The sequence below is a fragment of the Diospyros lotus genome, chromosome 6, assembly GCF_014633365.1.
Source record: "Diospyros lotus cultivar Yz01 chromosome 6, ASM1463336v1, whole genome shotgun sequence".
NCBI lineage: Eukaryota > Viridiplantae > Streptophyta > Magnoliopsida > Ericales > Ebenaceae > Diospyros > Diospyros lotus.
This window is the reverse complement of record NC_068343.1, coordinates 1,399,379-1,415,043: the sequence shown is the minus strand read 5'-3', so window position 1 is coordinate 1,415,043 and position 15,665 is coordinate 1,399,379. Positions and strand designations below refer to the sequence as shown.

Below are 15,665 nucleotides of genomic sequence, written 5' to 3'. Positions count from 1 at the left end.
TTCCATGAATAAAAGTCCCCTAAATTACAAAAATACCCATACGATTCTTTTAAATTTTAAAATGTATAGAGTGGAAGACACGAGGGAATGGGCCGCATGTTACAGTTCAAACTTTTGTAGTTTGTAGGATAGCGGGAGGGCTAAAAACACCGCACGTGAGGAGGCACGTGTAGTTTGTAAAATTCTTCCACATTTAGTACTTCGCTGATGTGGCCCACCTCACTTTATGATTAAAATAATTATAATTATATATATTCTATTATACTTGAGGAAGTAATTCATTGTTTGAGAAAGTAATTCTATAAGATAGCACATAGATAGAAGATACATAAAAATTTATCTCGAACGAATTTTTTAATATTTTAATTAGATTTAATTTTCATAACGCGGTGAACAAATAGGTAAATGTTATAAAAAAATAGGTGAAGTTACCTGAAAAGAACGTTGGACGATTCTCCGAATGACGAAGCAGGTGAAATGCTGTGCTTACTTAGGGGTAATTGGGACAGCAAAAATGCTTAAGTGGGGTGCACATGGGGATGAACAAAGTGGCTGCTTCCTACATGGGAAACTTCATGTTAATATTATCAAATTCATATTTTATTTGCTTTCATGCAATTATGCAAACTCATGGGCTTAAGCCCAATCATGGTTGGATCTTCCGTTGCTGTGTACGGGCCCAAATTTCCCAACCCAGAAAAGGCCCAACAGAGAAAGGGTAGAAAGGTAATACCAAAGTATCTTAAACATTGCAAAAATTCTATATGCAATCACTTTTTTTTTTTTTTTCTCTACACTCATATTGAAATACATTTAAGAAAAAAAAAAATCATTTTTATCCTTGTTTGTAGTCACTCATCATCGCCAACAGCCCAAGCTCTCATTGGCGACAATGGCAAATGTTACCACCATCAACTCCCACCTTCCACTAATCATCCCACCCACTTTCTTCTCTCTTTCTCACACCGACGTTTCTCCCGGTCGCCATCATCACCCTTGAACCACAAGTTTCAAGGGTTTTGAAAAGCACCCTTAAGTTTGGGAGCATTTGAACGCCCATGAACCCTAGGGTTCAAAAGCGTCTGAATGCACCCAAACCCTAGGATTTAGGTGCGATAATGACGGCCATCGATGATGATAGGTGATGCAGCCATCAGCAAGAGCTTTGCGATGATGGACGATCACTGGTGATGATGGGCGAAACGGTTGCAAGTGGAAGCTTTGTGATGATAGGTGGCCGTGTTTCTCACGGTCGTCGGCGAGTGCGATGATTAGGGATGCAAATGAGACAAGTCGTTTGGGCTCGATTCAGTAAAAATTCATTAAGATAAATGAGCTGAGTTTAAGCCTAAATTTAAATCTCGATTTGTTAACGAGCTGACCTTGAGCTAAGCAAAATTCGGCTCGATAGGCTCGCAAACTGCCTTAATTATAGGCTCTCGAGTTAGCTCGAATAGTGGCTCGCGAGCTGGCTCGAATACTAAGCTCACTTATAAGCTCGTGATATGGCTCGATTACAGGATTGTAAGTTGGTTCGATTAGAAGTTCACGAGCTGGCTCGTGAATAAGTTTATTTATAAATGCATTAATAAATTTATTTATAATTTTGAGTATACTTATTTATAAATACATTAATAAAATGATTAATAGAATGTGTTGATATCTTTAATAGAATGTGTTGATAAAAAAATTTGTTGTGACTTCAAATTAATTAATTAATGTATGAGTTTAATAGTTTGATTATTATTTTATCAATACATTCTATTAATGGTACTCAAAATTATTTTAGTTGAGTAACAACTGACAAATATTGTTATTGACTAATTGCTTTTAATCAAATAAAACGTAAATATTTAAGAGATTAATCGATTATATACTTATCTTACTCACATATATGATAGAATAATATTGATTAAATAACCAAATGACCAAATGATTGTTCGACTAAGTGGTACATTACATTAGTTTAGTAACTATAATATTAATTTAAGTATCAAAGTAATAAATATGATTTAAGATAATAACTCTATATTTGTAATTTTGTATCATTAAATTTTAAAAAATTACTACTTAGTAATTGTATATCTCACTCGAATGATACTTAATTTACAATACTAAAGTCTAACGTTATATTAAATTTAAAAAAATTAATCGTTACACCAGTATTATGAGAATTTCGTGATCAAGTAAAAATGCAATCAAACTTTAATTTTTTTAACATGTTATGAGAATTTCGTTGGAGGGCAAAAATTTATAATAAATTAAAATATATATTATAAACCCAATCAGAATCGCCAACATCTTCTCTTTATATATATAGTAGTCATTTATAATATTTTTATATGACATCAAACAACTATTGTTTCTGCAAAATTAAACAGATAAACATTAGCCTCACGATATTGTGATAGAATTTTGATTTTTGGGTACAAACATTTTATAAGATCACAAGGTGGTTGTTTTTCTTGGAAATTGTTGGGATTAAGGTAGAAAAGGATGTGACAAATTGAGGCAACATCATTCATCTCTAGTGGCATCGGATTCTTTGGCTATTAAAAGAGGCATTTATGAAACGTGGGGCCTTTTCTTGTCTTAGCAACATATAGCCTCCAAAAATAGAAAACCACTTGAAAGAAGCTTTTCCTTTTTATTTTCCAGGAAAGCTTCAAGCACTTTCCATTTTAAAATATATGTATTTAAATGCCATATGGGTCCTTATGTTTCAAAGGCCATGTTGATTGAGTCTAACTTAATTTTGGTGCTTTTAACCAAAATTAAGTACTTCTAATAATTCCATGCAAATTTAAAATTTAAAATGTGTATCTCATTTGTTAATTTTTTTTTAAATAAAATTAAATTTGTCATATACTAATCCGACCTAGATAAAATAAAACAAATTAAGTAGTACAATTGATCCAAGAATACACAACATCAAAGAGAGTAATCATATAATATTCAAGTAGTACAATATCATTATAAAATCTATAGAGTAATAATCTAATTCATCTATGTTGATAGTTTTGGATTTCGCCGATACAAAGTATTGATGATGGTTGTCGAATATAACGGATCCAAATTCATCGATATCACATGGGATTGGGAATGGCCACTGGCTGTTGCTAGTTTCGATTGGGTAATGTTGCGAACTAGCCTCTTGAAAATAAGGAAACGACACATTTTTTTCTTGAATGACTGAGTTTTCAAAATTCCAAATAGGATTTGGATCGTCCACGAAGAAATATCCATTGTCAGAATATGGGTTTGAAGTAGTTTATGGGTGAAACTAATTTTGAACATTGTGAGTGTTTTTATAAAAGTTTGTAAATAGTAATTATTCCAATAAAGTTAGATGAAATTGAAGATCGATGACCTGGTGTTGGAGGGCAAAAATGTAGAATATACAGCCGTAAATAGGATCTTGAAGCCTAGTTTTAGATTCATATAAAAGTGTAGCAATAACCCCATAACGATCACTAATCAGAAGCTGGGCCAGGAGTTCTGAGGCATTATTGGCACCAAAAACCTTATAGATAGTTGCAAAATCAATAGGTCATTCTTCATGGTAAAAGAAATGGGCAAAGACGCATGATTGTGTACATTTTATTCTTAATACTTTGTAAGCATCGCACGGAGAACCGGGTCCTGACATGATCTTCTAGTTTTTATTATTATTATTATTATTATTATTATTATTATTATTATTATTATTATTATTATTATTATTATTATTATTATTTAAGACTAGGTAGATCTGGTCGGATCTGGGTACTTGGTAGATCTGGGTAGATTTATCTAGATTTGGGTATTGGTCAGATCTGATTAGATCTAGGTAGATCTGGATAGGTTTGATTGAATGTTGATTGGGTAGATCTCGATAGATCTAGCTGGATAAACTTGGAGGCCGGATAGATCTGGTTGGGATAACGAATAACTGGACTGTGATCTGGGCACCGACAACAACGCATATTTGGGAGGCAACCGACGCGGGTCTGGGCGGTAGAGTAAAGAGAGGAGAAAGAGGCAGCAAGCGACGAAGCAGCAAGAGGCGAGAGCGAGGGCAAAGACAACAAGCGAAACAATGAGAGGAAAGAACTTTTCTAGCACATAGGGGGAAAACAAATAGATGAACAGGCAGACAACTTTGAACAAGGTCGGGTTTCAAAGCAAATAGACGTCAGATCGGCGAAGGGTTAGATACAAGATAAATGAAGGAACAACGAATAACAAAAAAAAGAAAAAGAAAAAGAAAAGAGAGAGATATGATAACACACACACACACACACACCGAAATGGAAAGAAAAAAAAAAATACCTGAATCCGAAGAGAGAGATCGAAGATAGAATGAAACGAGAATAATAGAGGTAATGATGGCGGCAACAATTGGCGAAGACAACGCTGGCAATAAGAGAGGGAATGGAAAAGTGAGAGAGAGAGGGGTATTCGGGTGAGAGGAGAGTGAGAGGGTTTTGAAGGAGGGAGGCTGACAGTAAGCAAAGAAGGGTCGACCTTATCTAGGTCGGTCTTTTTAATTTTTTTTTTTATTTGATATGAGTTGGATTAGTATATGACAAATTTAATTTTATTTACAAATTTATTTAACAAGTGAGATACATATTTTAAATTTGCATTGAATTATTAGAAGTACTTACATTTTAATTTTGTATTTAATTTATTTTCATTCCAATACAAGATTCACGAGGCATGGAATGGTTAAAATGGAAACTACTTGAAACATAAAGACCCAAATTATTATAAGTACTTAATCTTGGTTAAAATGGAAAGTGTTTGAAACATAAAAGACTCAAATTATTAGAAGTACTTAATCTGGGAGCGAATACCCAACATCAAATTTGTTTCTTCTTGAATTGTGGAATATAAAAATAACTTTAGATGCAACAAGTGTTAATGATGATGTCTTCATGAGTGTCATGGTTATAAAAATTAATTTTTTTTTTTGATAAGTATTGGGGTGACTGTAATGTGCTTATATCAATTCCAGCTATTTTAGATCCTAGAAATAAGATGAAGTTGATTGATTGGTGCTTCCCTCAAATTTACTGCAATGAGATTGTTGCTAGTCATTTGAAAAAAGTTCGAGATACTTTATATAAGTTATATGATAGTATATTGAGTTACACAGATTAAGCAACATTGAACAAGAAGTTGAAATTGGAATTCATATGGTTGATTTAGGTAACTGTTCGAGTGGCTTTAATGTAAGTGGAAGGACAAAATTTTATAAGAAATGTTGACACCATTCAATTGGTAAAATCAGAGTTAGATGTGTTATTTGGAGTAAGGTGCTTACATATGTGATGAAGTTGAGGCATCAAATTGGATTGGTGGAGGGTGAATAATTTGAAGTTTCGTATTTTGTCCAAGATGGCTTGTGATGTCTTGTCAATTCCTATTACCATAATTGCTTCAGAAGCTATTTTTAGTGTTAGTGGTCAAGTTATAGATCAATATCATTCGAATTTAGGAACAAACACAGTTTAAATGTTGCTATGTAATGAGAATTGGTTTAGAGCTTTTTATGGCATCAAAAGAAAAAGAAAAGTAAGTTTAATTTCTTTTATTTTATTCTCTTTGTTACTTGTTAGTTTATATTTGAAAAAAATATATTGATTTTAATATATTTATAAATATGATAACATCACAGAGATCATTTTTCCATGTAAAATAAAAAAAGGTATGCGATTCTTGGAGATTTTTGACAAATTGGTATTTTGTAAGTTCATATATGTGATTACTGATTAATATTATAATTTTAAATTATAATTTAATATTTGGAGCTAATTATTTTGAAGTTAAATTGAAAACATCTTTAATGTGCTGTAATTTGGATTATATTTGTATTTCAAAAATAATTAGACAAGTATTTTGATTATCTTATTGTATGGTGAATGATATTATTATGTTTATAATTGTAAAATTATTATTACTTGATTATCACCCTATATATAATTTTATAATTGTTGATTATGAGGTTAGACTGATTTATGTATATTTACTGATTATGATTGATATTTTTATTACACATTAATTTATTATTTCTTAAATAAAAAAATTTGATAAATTTCAACCGAGCCCAAACCCCAGCCGAGCTCGGTTCGTTAACCCAATTAACGAGTTTGAGTCGAGCTTGAGCTCAAGAAATGTTATCGAGCTCGAGCTCAAGCCCACATTTCAAACTCGACTCGAGCTAGTGCTAAATGTTATCGAGCCGAGCCGAGCTTAGGGAAGCTCGGTTCATTTGCAACCCTAACGATGATAAGCGATATAAGTGGGATGGCTATGTACAAGAGTATTTGTGAAAAAAATAATCTTAGTTATTTCGATTTAGTTCGATCTCCATATTGAAAAAATCAAAATAATCAAACCAATCAAAATATTAAAAACAATATTATTTTTACACTTTGTTATTTCAATTTTTATGTTTTTTTGGTTTTTTCATTTTTTTTTGTCCGTTCAATTTTTTCAATTTGTTCAGTTAGAAAATTTATTCAATTGAATCAATTCAATTTTTATACAGATTACATTCATTCGATTTGAATAATTCAGTATGGTTTGCGAAGGCTCACCCAAAGGATAGATACTGTAGCAATGGCCACAAAGCCTGTGGAACACTATTGGGCCTTATAATTTGGAGGGCCGGGCCAGGGCCCAATCTCTCCATGGGTAAAAAGGAAAAGGCCCAAATGGGAGTAGAGCGCCGCCATGATCAGGAGGAGCGTGCAGTTCACAAGCGTCTCCATTGGGGCAAGAAGATAAAACGCTTCCCATATCTCTGCAGCCTTTACGCTGATATCATTGCCAAAACCGCCATTTCCGTTTCCCCATCGAGCAATTCTGCTTTTGCACGCGCCACTACAACTCGAAGCCCCATTGGTTGCTTATTGCCAAGATTCTTCCTCCATAGCCAGCTTCCCTTCTTATTCTTACTGGCATCAAAGGACACGCCCGTACCAGATCCTTGCCCTTGCCCCTAAAACGCCATTTGACAGACAGGGCAAGCCACAAAGAAATTACCCTCCCCGAGTTTGCTCTGCTCTGCTCTCTCTTTCCCCTCCACCGGGAACTGTGCTTGACGCCGTTCTTACTCTGGCAGCTCAGCTGTCGGTCTCTCTCTCTCTCTACATATATATTATATTGGTGCCGGTGATTGCCTGGGAAATACTTCACGAAAAGCGAATATATTCGGGCTCGCTGGCATCGGTGTTTGGATTCTTGGCTTGCGGGTGAGCCAATGGATCTGCGGCTAGGGCTTTAACTCGGAGATAAGTGTGCGCTTAGCACGCCTAGTTTGGAATCCACTGCCAAAAATGAAGCAGAAAGGAGAGCTTGTTACGAGCGCCAAGATTCGGAAGTATGCCTTGATCGGATTACTCGTCTTCCTCGGGCTGATTTGTCTGTACTACGGCTCATCGGTGGCTCCAGGTCTGCCGGCGTCCGAGGGCGCTGCTTCAGCCTTGGACGACGGCGCCGATCCTGTAATCCGCGGCTTTGTTCCCAAGCGCGACTACTTCGATGAAATGTTTGAGGACCAAGAGCACAATCCTGAAGTACCCAAGTCCATACCCGTATGTAACCAAAAGTCAAATTCTGCATGTTTTTCACAATGATTATATTGTTGTTATCATTACTATCTGTGTTTGGAGTTTGATGGCGGTTTTGCATGCTTACAGATTTGTGATATGAGGTACTCGGAACTGATACCATGTTTGGATAGAAATTTGATATATCAGATGAAACTGAAGCCTAATTTGTCGTTAATGGAGCATTATGAACGGCATTGTCCACCACCGCGACGGCGTTACAACTGTCTTATTCCCCCTCCAAATGGCTACAAGGTGAGCAATTACTATTGCTCTTTTTATTTGTTTGTTTGCTGGGAACTTGGGAAACGAATCGAATTCACATTTATGGGTTTTGTATATAGCTCAGAATGAAAATTCCATTTGAATTCTGTGTTCGCTTGGTTTGCTTAGTTTTTTCGTAATACTGCCGCTGTTCCTGGGGAAAATGTTTTAGTTTGAACCAAATGAGGTTATTGTTAGAATTCCAGATCCCAATTAGATGGCCAGCGAGTAGGGATGAAGTGTGGAAAGCAAATATACCGCATACACATCTTGCACTGGAGAAGTCAGATCAGAATTGGATGTTTGTGGATGGAGACAAGATAAAGTTTCCTGGCGGGGGGACTCATTTCCATTATGGAGCTGATAAGTACATCAGTGCTATCGCTGCAGTATGTGATTTTAACTCTACCCCTACAATTAATGATTGGCTGACATCATCTGCTTCCTAGGATACTCATCAGTTATCATTTTACTATTGGACTTGCACAGATGCTCAAGTTTCCGGGTGATAAACTCCACAACGATGGCAATATACGCAATGTTCTTGATGTGGGATGTGGGGTTGCAAGTTTTGGGGCATACCTTCTGCCACTAAACATTATAGCTATGTCACTTGCGCCTAATGATGTTCACGAGAACCAAATACAGTTTGCCCTGGAGAGGGGCATTCCATCTACTCTAGGTGTCTTGGGGACAAAAAGATTGCCTTTTCCAAGCAGATCATTTGAACTTGCTCATTGCTCCCGATGTAGAATTGATTGGCTTCAAAGAGGTGGAATTCTCTTTTTGGAACTTGACAGATTACTACGACCTGGAGGATATTTTGTCTACTCTTCTCCTGAAGCCTATGCACATGATTTGGAGAATCGAAGAATTTGGAATGCAATGTATGATCTTTTGAGAAGAATGTGTTGGAGAGTAGTTTCAAGGAGAGACCAAACCGTTATATGGGCTAAGCCACTAAGTAATAGCTGTTACTTGAAGAGAAATCCTGGGACCCATCCTCCGTTGTGCAGTTCTGAGGATGATCCAGATACAAGTTGGAATGTGTTGATGAAGCCCTGCATCACCCCATACTCTGCAAGTAAGTAAGACATGGAACTCCAAATAACTGATGTGAGCAAGTGAAGTGCAATATAAGATGACGATACTTCATCATTTTTATGAATGGTATAACTGTAATATTTGTGTTGCCTCTCCATGGCTAAGAAAATATCTGTCCAACTTACAACTAGCAAATGTAAACAAACTGCCGGTTTACATATTCCAAAACAAATGCAGGCAACTACTTCCATCTATTTTCTTTTCCTTTCTCCTCTAACATGATGTCACTTTTTTTTTTATATCTGTGGTGTAAACAATATTTTGAAGTGTTCAAAAGAATGTAAGATAGGTGTGATGTCATTTTAGTTAGACAAAGTAAATGATGTTGTACGCTATCTAAAAGTAGCTTGATTCTGGTATGTCTCATTTGAGATGTTATGATTGAATTATGGATTATAAAAGGATTGGGCTTGTTTTTCTAATTGACACCTGGCTTGAAATTAAAAAATTGTTGCGTTGAAGTTTTGAGTGTTAGAGAAGAGCTCTTTTGTCTGAGGTAGGGCGAACGAAGATAGGTCATACTAACAACATATTGTGTGACCGTTGTCTATAATACCAACCAATGGTCTGCAACTACAGAAATTGCAACAATTCTCCATAATACTGTGAAAGAAATAAAAACTATTAGTCAGTATAACCTTAAGGATGATTTCCAAGAGCGGCCCTGAGGGGTTTGATATTAAAACTGATCCAGTTTCCCAATTTCCTTTTTAAAGCTTGCTCTTCATTGGATTTTTGGTGGTTACTTGTACTTTTCAACTGAAACTTGATCTGAATTTCTATTCAGAACCTATGACGCTGTAGGTAGTAAAACATATATAAAGTTATTTCATACTCAACGTAAATATCTAGACATGAATTGGCCTTGAATTGGTTGCTCTGTGCGTCTCCATTTAACTTTTTGTCACTTTGAATTTGGTGATGAAACCAAGTAGAGTTCCTGACTTGAAGTTTAATCAAGAGTTACAAAATTACAGAAAAATTTGACTAGAAGCAAGAGGTTTATCTTTTCTAGAAGGGCGTCTGTGGTGCCGAGGTTCCATACTTTGTAAGGGTCAGGGAGGGTTGTTTCCCCTTCTGCTTTTTTGCAAAGGCTATTTTTATGAATCAAACCCATGACTTTCCAGTCACAAAGACACAACCTTACTTTTGCTACCAAGGCTCATCCTTGAAGTTTACCTTTTCTAATTGAAAATTCACACCAAACATGGTTTGGCTGTAATTAGATCCGAGGTTTTACAGTGAACCCCATCATGGTTTGTTTTTTTAGGGCAAAGAATGCTTTTCACCATGTCGCCACGCCATCACTCTCTTCATTGTGATGTCGTCGTCATTGTCATCTTCATCATCCTCCTTTTATTATTTCTCTTTCTGTAGACTTTTTTTTTTCCTCCTGTTTCCTTTACCATTTACTTATTTTTAATTGTTTTTGCTTCTAATTTCTCGTCACAGAGATGCATAAAGAAAAAGGAAGTGGTCTAGAACCTTGGCCAAAAAGGCTAACAGCAGCTCCTCCGCGTCTTGAAGAAATTAATGTTAGTCCTGATGAATTTCTAGAAGATTCTGTAAGTTCCTGGAATGACTAAGAGACCTAGCATTGTTGCAATCTTCCTGTACCATATGCGTGTCTATTTTGTTTGGATATCATCTTTTTTCATAAACTCATCTTTAATGTAATGCAGAGCATATGGCACTATCGAGTGACTGAGTACTGGAAGCAGATGAAATCTGTTATACGGAAAGATTCCTTCAGAAATGTAATGGATATGAATTCGAATCTTGGTGGCTTTGCTGCTGCCCTTAAAGATAAAGATGTTTGGATAATGAATGTTGCTTCTGTCAATGCATCTTCCAGATTGAAGATTATATATGATCGAGGCTTAATTGGAACAGTTCATGACTGGTATGTATAGCATGAGTGACACATTCCATTATCTAATCTTCTTTTACATGTCGTAATTTATTGTTATCGTATGAAATTACAGTTGTCATCCAAACCTTGCTGCTCTGTTCTTCTGAGATCCATAACTTGTTAACCCGCACAGTGAAAAGTGTCGTACATAGTTTGCCAGCTATAGTATGCTTACCGAAAGGGTCGTTTGAGGAAAAAAAAATAAAAATAAAGGAGGCCAGCCATTGTGAGGATGACAGTGATATAATGAACCCCTCCTATATGAAGTTAAGACAAAAAGAAAGCAGACTGGGTCTTAGTGAATAAATGGATTGTTGGCATATATACATATGGTTGCTTTGCCAGTTTCATCCACAAAAATCAACTGATATGGGCCATATGGCTTAATCTTATGAATTATGATGATTAATGTTCCAAGTAGCATTTATAAGAGCCAAATTGTACTTGTTATGCTTGCTACATATGCAATGCCCCTGCCCAATTGTTTTCCCGTTTTATTCATTTTAATTGGCTACTAGTAATAATTGAATACACTTTATTTGGATATCAGCCTTTCCATATGTTTGTGCCCCATGATATTCCAGGGCCAGCAGCATCAAATGGAGCATTTTCTGGCTTTGTTACTCTCAAGTTAGTTGCCATTTTAAGCCATAAGTTGATGCATTTACAGGTGTGAATCCTTCTCTACGTACCCACGCACGTACGATCTCCTACATGCTTGGACAGTGTTTTCAGAGGTTGAGAGTCGAGTCTGTAGTGTGGAGGATTTGCTGATTGAGATGGATCGCATGCTACGGCCTGAGGGTTTTGTCATCATAAGAGACAAACCTTCGGTCATAAACCATATTCAAAAATTCTTGACTGCCTTGAGATGGGATGGATGGGTATCAGAAGTAGAACCCAGGATTGATTCCCTCTCCTTAAACGAGGAAAGAGTTCTGATAGCTAGAAAGAAGCTGTGGGAGGATGATGCAACAACTTTGTGAAATATGTTATCTTGTTCAGGTACATAGCTTGATATAACTTTGGGAACATGTGATGGCATTTCTTTTGAACATTTTTAGTCATTTTATTTTGGGAGTACAATTATGATGTGAATTGAGAGAGAACTTGTGGTTGTGGCCACCATATCTTAATAATATGTGCCTTGTTGCCTTTGCAGAGAACATTCCCCCTTTCTGATATTTGAGATGATACGTCAGATAGACGTACAACTAGATATGGAATATGCATGCAGCAACACCTAGATTCATCTGTGAACAGTTAACAAGCATGTGTTAGTGAAGCCAAATGCAGGTCATGTATACGTCCAGTGTTAGAGGAATTTGTGTATCTACTTGGATATGCTTTCTAGAAATTAAATTTTGAATCTTTGATTCCTAGGCATTTACATGATCCTTCTTGCTCTTGGTTTGTTTTCAACTCCTCTGCTTCTTGGATGCCATTTGGGATAATGAATTACCAACGATAATTACCAATGTGAGATTCTATTGCTTGCCATATGGGTAATTAGCAAAAACTATTATTACCAATGATATAATAATATGAGCAAAATGTATTATTATCATTGGTAATATCACATTGGTAATTATCATTAATTATCATTGGTAATATCACATTGGTAATTATCATTAATTATCATTGGTAATTAGCAAAAAGTATTATTATGTGTTATATATCACTAGCAATCAAAGTGATATTCTATTGCTATCCCATATTTAGCACAATTTAACTCAATTCATTTATTTATATTTTCCAAGCAATGTATTTTGTTGATATTTCTGAACTGTCAACTTATTTTCTTTCCTTTTTTTTTTTTTTTGAATTATTGAGTCTATATATCCTTTCTTTTTATTAAATATTTTACACTAATTTTTGCCCGCCAATTTATGATATGGGTTTTTGCTCATTCCACCATCATCAAATTTTCGTACAATTTTAAGCATTGTCTATGTATGTTCTTGATCAAATTATGAGTATAAAAGGTTGCGATTAGGGATGAAAATGGTCCCTGATAGGTCTTAATTAATCTTGTTTAAAGTAAAAACAAGTATGGAAATGAGATGTGAATGGGGTTAATTTGGCCAAACTCATATCTTTGCTTCTCTACTTTTACATTTTTTTTCACGTGACTGTCTAAATATTTTGTTATTTTAATTATATTCATAAATTTATATTTTCAAATCAATATATTTTTTTGTATTTTTACATTTTTTTTATCTAACAAGTTATTTTTTTCGTTATTTTAATTATATTCATATATTTTCATTTTTAAGTTAATTTAATTCTTGTACGGTGATATTTTTTTTTGTAGTAATCCGAACTAAGAAACGGAAAAATACAGTGATATAATTGAAACAAGAAAAAATTAATCATATGAAAAAAAAATATAAAAATATATAAACAAAAATATGAATTTAACCCGTTAATTGAAACCATTTACATTCACATTCATGTGATGGCCACAAATTCAAATACTCAATGAGAATAGAAACCAAAAATAGCAAAGAATTGATAGGGCAAAACAATGAATGCATTTATAAGCCATTTCTTTTCCATTGATGGAGCTCAAAATCTCTGTAAATATAGATATAAGCATGTAAATAGGGTATCCATTGGCTGCCAATTCCTATTGATAACAGAAGAACGAAAAAAATTAAAGAAAGGGATATCCATTCAACAGAACATCATCAACCAATTTCCTGGAGAAAGTCAATTCAAATGAAGTTCTCCAATCTCTTGGCGCTTGGCATTTCATTGTCTTTGGCTTTGAGCGCTTGTGTTGGAGCTACTGAGAATGGGACCAACTCCGATCAGCCATGCAACTTTCCGGCGATCTACAACTTTGGCGGCTCCAATTCCGACACTGGCGGCATGTCGGCATCATTTTACCCTCTCCCACCGCCAAACGGCCGGACCTTCTTTCAAAGGCCTGTCGGAAGAGCTTCCGATGGCCGTCTCGTCATCGACTTCATTGGTAAATTCAAACAAACAAACAAACACGTTCCTCGCATGCATGCAATGCCCTTCAAAATGATCTGTTCTTTCAACCATTTTCCGGCATCAATTCGTCAAACGGAAACCATTCGAATTCTGGGATCTGACATTGTTATATATATATATATATATCTATCTATGCAGCTGAGCACTTGAAACTGCCACATCTGAGTGCTTATCTGAATTCCTTGGAGGCCAATTTCGCCAAAGGTGCCAACTTTGCAGCATTGGAAGCAACCATTCTTGGCACCTGGGAAGGGACCTATTTGCAGACTGGCTTAAGCACATTCAAGCTCCCTCATCAGGTTAACGTCCATTTCGATCAGTTCAAGAACCGAACCATTGACCTCTACAACCAAGGTGTGGTCGATCGACCCATCAACCATGAGTAATTTCAATGGTTTATGTTATCTGTTAATGAAGGGAAGGTAAGTTAGTTACTTTTGTATGTGGTTTATAGGGAAGCACAGAGACTCACTCCCAAAGCCTGAAGACTTCTCAAGGGCTCTTTACACACTCGACATTGGACACACTGATTTCACTTACGGTTTTCGGGTGATAGCGGAAGACCAACTTCGAGCTCGAATGCCTGAGATTGTGAATTCATTGACTGCTCATGTCGAAGTAAACTCGCAATCCCTGTAACCCAACTAGGATCTCGATCCAGAACATGGCTGCTACTTCCCTTTTTCTCTAATCATTTGACATCTCTCTCTCTCTCTCTCTCTCTCTCTCTATATATATATATATATAACAGGTTCTGTACGATAAAGGAGCTAGAAGTTTCTGGATACAGAATGCACGCCCGGTTGGCTGCCTGCCTAATACTACAATATCCATTTCCGATCCAAAGCCAGGATCCTTAGATCAAAATGGCTGCCTCAAATCCCAGAACGAGATTGTTACAGAATTCAATAAGCAGCTCAAGGACAAAGTGATCGAACTGAGAACAAAACTACCAGAAGCTTCCATAACTTTGGTGGATGTTTACACTGCAGAGTATGATTTGATCAGCAGTGCCAACAGCCATGGTGATTGACTTAGATACTGTCAAAATTGTTTTCCATTTAATCTTGCATTGGTTCTCTGATGCTGAATTGCTGGCGGTTTCCTTGACCTGCAGGGTTCACTGATCCACTGAAGATCTGCTGTGGGATTCATGAGAACGCAGAGTACGTCAAGTGTGGGAACAGAGGAATCGTAAATGGGAAGCAAGTGTTTGCGGATTCATGCAAAAACCCAGAGCAGTATATCAGCTGGGATGGAATTCACCGCACAGAGGCTGCAAACCAATGGATTGCTAATCGCATAGTCGACGGTTCATTGTCGGATCCGCCAGTTCCCATAGCTTTTGCATGTCAAAAAATGAAGATGTAAAAAACACCCTGTTGCTCGGTTAATCCTATTTACATTACATTACATGCTTATTTTGATAAATTTTATACTTATATCTCGTTTTTATACTTATTTTTAATTTAAATATGATTAATTAATGTTGTAAGAATAGACAAGACATTAAATGATCAAAAAAGCTTGAGGCCTTGCGTGATAGACGCCACTGAATTTTAAGAATAATTTTCACTGCTCGAATGGTGCAAAAGGTGATTGTGGCTGTACTCCCAAGATGCAACAAGTTATTTCAAAAGCACGTGTGTACTCACAATTTTGAAAAAAAAAAAAGAGAGCAACAAGTAATGAATAGAAGAACCTAATACATAATAGTAGTTAGTAAGAATGAATAGATAGATACATTTAAATGTTTTGTATCTCAAAAGTATAGGAAAATGTTG

General features: G+C 35.8%; 2 protein-coding genes across 2 annotated transcripts; both read left to right on the top strand.

The window, feature by feature from the left end:
• The first annotated feature begins 6,755 nt into the window (after positions 1-6,755).
• Positions 6,756-12,284, top strand: LOC127804862 (probable methyltransferase PMT9). Its single transcript, XM_052341919.1, has 8 exons — positions 6,756-7,583; positions 7,689-7,853; positions 8,069-8,251; positions 8,352-8,946; positions 10,419-10,531; positions 10,649-10,869; positions 11,549-11,883; positions 12,041-12,284. Exons 1-7 carry the CDS (start codon positions 7,326-7,328, stop codon positions 11,862-11,864), a joined length of 1,851 nt encoding a protein of 616 aa, XP_052197879.1. The 5' UTR covers positions 6,756-7,325; the 3' UTR covers positions 11,865-11,883; positions 12,041-12,284.
• A 1,044-nt stretch (positions 12,285-13,328) lies between these two features.
• Positions 13,329-15,275, top strand: LOC127804648 (GDSL esterase/lipase At5g14450-like). Its single transcript, XM_052341550.1, has 5 exons — positions 13,329-13,855; positions 14,020-14,235; positions 14,336-14,499; positions 14,633-14,906; positions 14,999-15,275. The coding sequence occupies exons 1-5, from the start codon at positions 13,600-13,602 to the stop codon at positions 15,250-15,252; spliced, it is 1,164 nt and encodes a 387-aa protein (XP_052197510.1). The 5' UTR covers positions 13,329-13,599; the 3' UTR covers positions 15,253-15,275.
• The last annotated feature ends 390 nt before the right edge of the window (positions 15,276-15,665 follow it).

Coding starts and splice junctions, on each gene's coding strand:
- LOC127804862 (XM_052341919.1), top strand. CDS start 7,326: ATGAAGCAGAAAGGAGAGCTTGTTACGAGCGCCAAGATTCGGAAGTAT. Junction 8,947..10,418: donor CATCACCCCATACTCTGCAA/GTAAGTAAGACA, acceptor TTCTCGTCACAG/AGATGCATAAAGAAAAAGGA. Junction 10,532..10,648: donor ATGAATTTCTAGAAGATTCT/GTAAGTTCCTGG, acceptor AATGTAATGCAG/AGCATATGGCACTATCGAGT.
- LOC127804648 (XM_052341550.1), top strand. CDS start 13,600: ATGAAGTTCTCCAATCTCTTGGCGCTTGGCATTTCATTGTCTTTGGCT. Junction 14,500..14,632: donor CATTGACTGCTCATGTCGAA/GTAAACTCGCAA, acceptor TATATATAACAG/GTTCTGTACGATAAAGGAGC. Junction 14,907..14,998: donor CAGCAGTGCCAACAGCCATG/GTGATTGACTTA, acceptor CTTGACCTGCAG/GGTTCACTGATCCACTGAAG.